General features: G+C 28.6%; 1 protein-coding gene across 1 annotated transcript in view; it reads left to right on the forward strand.

The window, feature by feature from the left end:
- LOC143064580 (transforming growth factor beta receptor type 3-like) overlaps positions 1-8,011 on the forward strand; it is a 55,220-nt gene extending 47,209 nt beyond the window's left edge. The window contains exon 17 of the mRNA XM_076237495.1: positions 808-8,011. Within this exon, the coding sequence (XP_076093610.1) occupies positions 808-902 (95 nt within the window). The 3' untranslated portion in view covers positions 903-8,011. The remainder of the gene's footprint in view (positions 1-807) is intronic.
- The last annotated feature ends 1,467 nt before the right edge of the window (positions 8,012-9,478 follow it).

Here is a 9,478-nt window from a genome sequence, read left to right on the forward strand (position 1 = left end):
GTCAAACTCATAGATTGAAAATAAACTGACAACGCCATGGCTAAAAATAAAAAGACAAACAGACAAATAATAGTACAGAAGACACAACATAGAAAACTAAAGACTAAGCAACACGAACCCCGCCAAAACCTGGGGGTGATCTCAGGTGCTCTGGAAGGATAAGCAGATCCTGATCCACATGTTGCACCTGTCGTGTTGCTTATGTTATTACAAATCAGGTAAATGTTCTAATTTGGTAGGTCACATTCATGAAAAGGGAAGGGAATTGTAGTTACGACATATGGAACATATCCAATATCATCTATGAAACGGTTATTCCGTAACTGTCAACCAATTTGTGATCAATTGACAGAAGGCTAATAGTAATCAGCTTGTGTTTCTGTCTATCCAGTCATGTGTCCGTCCTTTGCAAATCTTTTCTCCTTTAGCTTTTAAATCTCATGGAGTTAGATAATGAAATTTGACACCACATCTAGAAGATGTGTTAAGTATAATAAAGAAAACCCTACAAATTCAGTAAAACAGGATTAGGGTAATCATATCATTGAAAATTATTTTATGATCAAAGCATTACTATTCAAAATCTATTAAAACGTCTCTATTTCAGTATAGTATCACTAAATAGAAGTTTCAAACAATTCAAGAATTTTGCACACATTTTAAGTATGAAGCGCTTTCATGCTTTTGTCAACATTAAAAAATTCAATGAAATTAAAAAAGAAGCTTTTAATTCTTAATAAAACCAGAAAAAAACTCTGCTATTTTGTCTAAGGAACTTAAGTAAAATAATCTTTTTTGTATTTTCAGGTCCTTCAAAACGTACAGATACAGGGAAAATGGGCCTTGATGGGAGTGGTGAAAGTACACCAATGTCAACAGCACCTATTGCTGTGAATACGTAGTGTCTGTTATACAAAGTATCATCTGTACTGAAACATACTCTGCAGAATTACTGCAGCTTTAAACGGGTAGTCCATGATGTTCATTCCCAGGGAGGAAGAAATAATATTTTTATTAAGTATTCAGATTGTATGTTTACTTTATTTAAAAGTCTGTTTGACATATCTCAATATTTTTTTTTTGTTGCACAACCTTTATGTTGTATTATATTAGCTTAATTTACACTTTAAAGTACGACCATTTTTAGTTTGACAGATTTGAAGTCATTTTACAGTTATTTTTCTTTTAAAGAATTTAAAATGGCATCTAGTTTAGTTCTTTTGCAGTGCATGGCTTAAATATTTATAAATTGGTGCTACAAGCAGTATTGCATATAGAGCTAATTCAGATTTTATATTTTATTTTAAATTTTTTGGCTAATTTTTTAGCAGTGATAAATGGCATGTGATCATTGTCAAACTTATTGTACTTATTTTTTTTTTTTTTAAACTTCTATCAGTGAAAAAAAAACTGTTTTATTGCAGAAAATTATAGTGCTTCAGACAAACATACTAGTATAAAGGTTTTTTTTAACATTTTGTACAGAAATCAGAAATAATTTTACCTCATAAATAAGATGCATTATAGACAACAACATTAATGATTCTTTTGTATATTATTAGTGATTGGTTGAGTGAGACAGACATTAAAATTAGAATAGGATGCTCTCCATTAAAACTTATTTAAGAGAAGACATGATGATTTATTTAAGAAGTATAAAGAACTAGGAAAAGTAATTAAACCTAATATTGAAATCAAAACACAATGTGCCTTAAATTCAGATTATTATGTCATTTTCATCTATTGGCAATGCTCATTTTATTATTATTTAAAAAAAATCGTCCAGTGGTACAAAACAAAATCTGCATTTATTGGGAATAGTTTAAGGAGATATTTTTGTTATGAGTAGTGTACTATCTAAATGTTAAAAAACTGGTGTGTGTAGTTCACATTTTCGCTAAGTTTTATTTATGAAAGGGCGATAGATTTCTTATATCTAAAACAAGCTTTGGTTTCTCTTTAAGGTGAGAATGACAAAATAAAACAAGACATAACTAAAACAATGATGTGCCTGCTCAAATTTGGCAGCTCATGGTATTGGTGATGTGTATTCCGAAAGGTTCACAAATCTAAAAGTTAAGCTTTAAAACCAGTTTTGCTTTTTTATTATAGGGCTTTTTTTTTTGTTTTTTATTTTTCTTCAGGAAGAACTGGTTGTTTGTTATACTTACATGGTATAACTGAATGGCCTATTATGTTGGTGCTTTATGTTGTTGTGCTAACCATATCACTATTGTTTAGATATTACCTCATGTTATATTTATTTTGAGCGTATCGTTTAGAACAGGGAATTATTTTTACTGTATTTGTTGGTGGACATCATGGCAAAATATATTGTTGTTACAGTACATGTGATCTTTGTATTAACACAGCTTTACAGTTAATTGATATTACTTAAAGATGTTGACCTTAGATGGAATTCTGTGTTCTCATCATTATCATTCGAAATATATATTAAAACTTAGTTTATATAATGTATATAAAGACACCTCTCTGTAATGTTTGATTTTGACAATTAAAAAAAAACTATTGCCAAAATGTTGACTTAGAAGACTGTGTTGTATATCTAACTGTAAAACAAAACAGTATTGTAGAGAACAGTATAGTATTTGGAAATTGATTTCAGTGTGGAGTGCTTTTTATGTGATGGACTTCCAAAACAAAATAACGAAAAAATACATTTTTAATTTAAAAATTTAAAAAGTTTATTTTCTGTTTGGAATCATTTTAATATTACCATTGTGTTTTTTTTTTCTCTCAATTATTTCTAACAAGTATGCTATATTTAAAATTGAAACAGTTGGAAGTCCTTAGTCAAACTAATATCTACTGATACATCATTGGCGAACAATACAAGTATTGTTAAAAATAGAAAAAGAAATCCTTACTTCCTTTTTGTTCTACTGGTACCTTTGTTTTGGTTTGGATAATTGTTTATCATTGTTTACTCTGAGAATTGTTAATACAGATCTGATTGTAAGATTTGTAATGTTTTTGAGGAGCTGTAAATATTTAGCTGTATATATTAATTGTTTTAGATTTTTTGGTCATCAGTTTTGCTTTAGAATGTGATATTATTGTCAAATAATGTTAATTATTGTTGATCAGTGTGTTATGAATTTTTAGACTTTCGTAGTAGTGGTGTCATGTATAATAATGAAATTTTTTATGTGACTGTAATTTGTAAATGCCATTGAATTTGACTATTCCTTCAATTGACATGCTGTCCCAGTAAGAAATCATGCAAGGGCATGCTATAATAGAGAACGCAGTTCTTGTTCATTCAGTTATTAATGAGAATTCTTAGGAATTATGACTTTAGGGAAGCTAGGTTTACAAGTATACATAAAAATATCAGTCACACATATGTGTCATAGAATTGATATTGGTTCAGAGAATGAAATGTTTTAATTACCTATGAAAGTCCAAAGTCCATAACATACTAATCTGTTGTAATCCCGGTAAATCCTATGTTGTGTTTATTGTTATTATAGGTTGAACTGACTCAGGACAATTCATTTATGATGTATAGTTGTACAAGTTAATACATTTATTAATGTATTATGTAATGTACACTTATACATGTTTTAATATTGTATGTTTGTATTAGTACATTTAATATGGTATTTTCATATGTTTGAATACATTTATACATGTGTACAATTTTACTCATTGTATGCATTCATGCATATGATATGTTTTGTGTGAACACGTACGTTTATGCATGTATTTATAGATAATCGTTGATCATCTCAACAAGATTGATTTTCTCGCTTGAGCCGGGATGGCGAAAACGAGAAAGGCAATCGAGTTGAGATGACCAATGATAATCTATTTATCGCTTTTACCTATTAATTGAAATTCATGTCAATTTCGTTAGCAAAGCCACGTGCCTGCTTAGTTTCTAGTTATAATTTTCCATCTCAAGCGAGTAGCACGATATGAAAAATTATCACAAAAAAAGATCAAAGGAAAAATGCACAAAATAGCGGTAATGTGTATTATATGAATAAAAACATGTATACATAACTACATTTGTAAATGTATTATGTATATGGGAATACTATAATACCTGTATTATGCCTTTGTGTATGTGTTATAAAACAATTTCATGTGTGATTTGTACTGTTGAATGTAAGAAAATATATTATGCATGCAGTTTATTTTTTTTTTTTTATTTTTCACAGGCATTGGCGTTTAAATTATTGTTCTTTTTTAAACAATTTTGCCAACACGATGAATTGCCTTATATTTGGCTTTGGGATTTGTAAAGGAAAGATTTCTTAACAATTAGATTTTTTTTTTGAGAATTAAAAAATTAAACCACAATTTACTTTTGGTTAATTTTTTCTACATTTTACATCTATGCATAATAATATAGTCTTGTTTTATAAAATTAATATTCAAGTTGACTGTAAACTTCTTGTCTCTGAAATGAAAACTATTATTTTTTGTGTATATATGATTCTATAAAGTGCTAAAACCCTTTGAAGTGCTACAAAATTTTAATTTTAAGTTTTTTTCTTTGTGCCATATCTTGCTGATTTTTTTTTTGAAATTGTGGAAATTGTGGAATATTGTTCTGTCAAGTTTTTATTTACTTTTTCTTTATTTGAAAAAAAATAGGATGTGTGAGAATTCATTCATAAGGCAGCATCGATACACATGAAGCCTTTTACTAGAAGCAGGTATCTCCCAACTAAATAGAGGTGGTATTCAATGCATTATCATTTTTTCGTATATTGTAAATTTTGATGCACACCATAACGGTAAGTTATTATGCATTAGATTGAATTCATTTCAGATGACATATGTGATACATGGAAGAAAAAGAAATATTTAAGGTTCAAAATAACTTTGTGAAAAATAATCAAGTTTTAAATTATATAACTTAATATTCTGAATGTTCGTAATAATTAAAAGGTGCACATTTTATCTTAATCTAGCTTCCTAAAACGTGTGTCTGTAGTCTATAGAATATTGCTGACCTCACATGATTCCCGGAGGTGAATGTATTATTTGTATGATATATATATACTATTGTAAAGGTTGTCTAACTTGTTGTCATGTTTTCATTCTTATTTGCTTGTTTCACTTTCTATTTGTTAAGAAATATAACTTAATTTTGTGTCTCTAAACAATGTTATAAATGTGAAATAACTCAAAGAATTATTTTCTGAGAGTTAGCTCCTTGAATATGTAATTGTTCTTCCTACATACTCAAAAGATAGCACAGTGCTACCATCAAGGTTGTATGTAGTATGCTTACTGTTTTGATCAATTTTATATATTGTTACATTGTTTAGAAACATGAATGATTAAAAGAACAATGAAAAAACTAATTTCCTTTAACGTGTAAAAGTGAGCGAGCAGACTTTCTACCTCATTTGTTACATTATATAGTGTATTGTATAGTTGTTTATTTTGTTTGAATTGCTACACAAACACATACAAGAAATACAGAACTACATGCATTTTATACATAAGGGATATATTTTCAGTGTGATTATTTACGTTACCAATGCAGGAAGTTATATTACTGTTATTTTATAAATCATAGGAGATTTAATGTCTTAATTGTCATATTTATTTCCCAAAATTTGGTTTTATTTCATCAATATCTTTAGCCTGTAAAAGTTTTTGGAACTATAGGAAAAAGAAAAAGCAATTTACAATGATTATTTATGCTAAATTTTTTAATTTTCTCCATATTTTGCTTATTGTCTTTAAAATGCAATGGCATTGAATATTTTGTAAAGCATTTCAGAACACTGCCATAAATTTGTGTTTCCTTAATTGTATATAAGGACTGTGGCATTAAATCATGTTTTTAATTCATATAACATTAAATTGCATGTCATTTTCATTTTAAACTTGTAAATGGAAGGAAAAAATTTAAAATTAAATTGACTTATACAATTTCTTGTTACAAATGTAGTTTGTAACCTATTATCAAATCATTCATTAAATTTATACATTTGATTGTATGGTAAAATGTATTTGCTATTGGCTGTTTATAATATTCAAGTCCAAAAAAAATCATGTTTGAAAACGGAAAGAAGTGTAATGTATACAAAGGACACCATCGACAATTTCTTGTGAATTTGTAGCATCACAAAGAATTTCAGAACATTGATATGATGAAAGATTTATATAATAATGATATTTTTAATAGAGGAAAAGTTTACTAAAATGAAACACACAGTGTTATATGTTTTTAGACATCTCTATAAAAAGGTATTAATATTGTGCTTTGAAATTTTTGAGTATCAAATTGCATTGACAGAATAATTCACAACATTAATTAAGTGTTATAAGTGCATACATATAATATTCAGCCAATTGCAGAGTACACTATGGCTCAAAAAAACAGATGCATTCATAATCTACCTCAAATAATGTAACCGGTTGAAAGCCATTATTTAAGACAGTATCGTTCCGTCCTATTTATGAACTGTTCAAGGACAATCTCTCTAAAAAATATTTAAAATTATTTAAAATGAGGCACACGAATATGGATTGAAATTTTTCATTTCAAATCAAATTTAAATTTGATTTTTTAATACAATGGGCATTTTCATGATAAAAATTAAAACTCTGAATCACTTAACCCTGTTTCTTTTCCTTATGTATAATTGCTTACATGAAAATAGCTACTGTAAGAAATATTATTTTCAGTTTGAACATTTTTAGCTTTGGTTATGAAGCCAAAATGAGTTATTGCTATCACTTGACATCTGTCCATAAACTTTTTCAATGTATTTGCCTTTCTGAAATCAGTAACCTCAATCATCCTTTGAGTGTTAAATTTCTAAAATATATCCAATAGAAAGCATTGACAAACCAGCTATGTGACCTCTATTACTAGTATGTAAGAAACTTTGGGGAATTCTTTTAAAAATCTATCTATACATAATATTACAGTTTTAATAAGTTTTACAAGATTGATTTCCAATGTTTTCTTTCAAATTAAGTTTTTCATAAAAATGCCTCACCTAAAATCATAGATGGTCAGTTCCATTCATAGAACTTGATCAGAAAAAAATAATAACTTTTTGAAAACTTAAGGCATTTGGAAGGAAATGATGAATAGTTTACAACTTAAATATCTGGTTAAACATTAAAAATTAGTCAAATTTAGATAAATGTTTCAATTATGGTCCTATTCTAGAAAATATTTATCAGATTGAGTAAGTACTATGCACAGTTGTCAGGTGAGCAGTACAAGCTTCTTTGGGCCTCAAGTTTCTTTTTGTTGTTGTTTTTGCTACATATGTTCTGATGCGGTAAAACCATGAATTTCTTTTTAATAATTGCAATGAATTCTGTTGTATGTGCAAGTTGTGTCAAAGAACGATATTGTTTTCTTAAGCTTTCATTATGTTATAGTAGTAGTTTCTCAGTGTTGGCTAGGTCTTTGATTGTCAAACCAGTTCTACATTTGTGTCAAGTTTTGTCTTTGGTCAAGCCAACTTTTCATGTTAATGCTTCATAAACTACCATCAGAAACATAAGTATGACTCATACATACTGAGGGTTTAAAACTCTTCTAAATGTAATTTTTTTTTTGTTCAATATTTTAATAAATATGATTTACTTGTAAAATTATTTTTTCATCTGATAGAAATCAATCTGTTGCTCAAGTTTAATTTGATGATTACGAGGTATTTTAATATTTGAATGAAGAAGAAGATCAGCATTTTTGATGTTGCTAAATGGGTTCCCTCAGCTATTACTTGGTGTTTCATATCAATCTTAAAACCATTAGCCAAGTATTCTATTTTCTTTCATTATTTTGATACAAATGTAGAATTGTTTTAACAGTATGATATATACTCTTTTTCAGGGATTATTTCATCATTAAGAGTATATAATGTCATTACCTCATGTCGTAATCATTGTATTATATTCATTTAAATCATTGTGTCATTGTTTTCTTCATGTATCTTTATAAACAAAAAAGATTGAAATGAAATGTATAAAAAAATATTAAAAAGTACAAGAATGATAATTGTTATTTCTTATTTGCCAGTATTGAGAACATTTTGAATGATTCCAAGTACCAGTATATTTTTATACGACCGCAAAATTTGAAAAATTTTTCGTCGTATATTGCTATCACGTTGGCGTCGTCGTCGTCGTCGTCCGAATACTTTTAGTTTTCGCACTCTAACTTTAGTAAAAGTGAATGGAAATCTATGAAATTTTAACACAAGGTTTATGACCACAGAAGGAAGGTTGGTATTGATTTTGGGAGTTTTGGTCCCAACATTTTAGGAATTAGGGGCCAAAAAGGGCCCAAATAAGCATTTTCTTGGTTTTCGCACTATAACTTTAGTTTAAGTTAATAGAAATCTATGAAATTTTGACACAAGGTTTATGACCACAAAAGAACGGTTGGGATTGATTTTGGGAGTTTTGGTTTCAACAGTTTAGGAATTAGGGGCCAAAAAAGGGCCCAAATAAGCATTATTCTTGGTTTTCGCACAATAACTTTAGTTTAAGTAAATAGAAATCAATGAAATTTAAACACAATGTTAATGACTACAAAAGGAAGGTTGGTATTGATTTTGGGAGTTTAGGTCCCAACAGTTTAGGAATTAGGGGCCAAAAAGGGACCCAAATAAGCATTTTTCTTGGTTTTCGCACCATAACGTTAGTATAAGTAAATAGAAATCTATGAAATTTAAACACAAGGTTTATGACCATAAAAGGAAGGTTGGTATTGATTTTGGGAGTTTTGGTCCCAACAGAATAAGGGGCCCAAAGGGTCCAAAATTAAACTTTGTTTGATTTCATCAAAATTGAATAATTGGAGTTCTTTGATATGCCGAATCTAACTGTCATGACTGTGTATGTAGATTCTTAACTTTTGGTCCCGTTTTCAAATTGGTCTACATTAAGGTCCAAAGGGTCCAAAATTAAACTTAGTTTGATTTTGACAAAAAATGAATCAGTTAGGTTCTTTGATATGCTGAATCTAAAAATGTACTTAGATTCTTGATTATTGGCCCAGTTTTCAAGTTGGTCCAAATCGGGGTCCAAAATTAAACTTTGTTTGATTTCATCAAAAATTGAATAAATGGGGTTCTTTGATATACCAAATCTAACTGTGTATGTAGATTCTTCATTTTTGGTCCTGTTTTCAAATTGGTCTACACTAAAGTCCAAAGGGTCCAAAATTAAACTTAGTCTGATTTTAACAAAAATTGAAATCTTGGGGTTCTTTGATATGCTGAATCCAAAAATGTACTTAGATTTTTTATTATGGGCCCAGTTTTCAAGTTGGTCCAAATCAGGATCTAAAATTATTATATTAAGTATTGTGCAATAGCAAGTCTTTTCAATTGCACAGTATTGCGCAATGGCAAGAAATATCTAATTGCACAATATTGTGAAATAGCAAATTTTTTTTTTAATTAGAGTTATCTTTCTTTGTCCAGAATAGTAAGCAAGAAATATCTAATTGCAAAATATT

This window comes from Mytilus galloprovincialis, chromosome 2 (genome assembly GCF_965363235.1).
Source record: "Mytilus galloprovincialis chromosome 2, xbMytGall1.hap1.1, whole genome shotgun sequence".
NCBI lineage: Eukaryota > Metazoa > Mollusca > Bivalvia > Mytilida > Mytilidae > Mytilus > Mytilus galloprovincialis.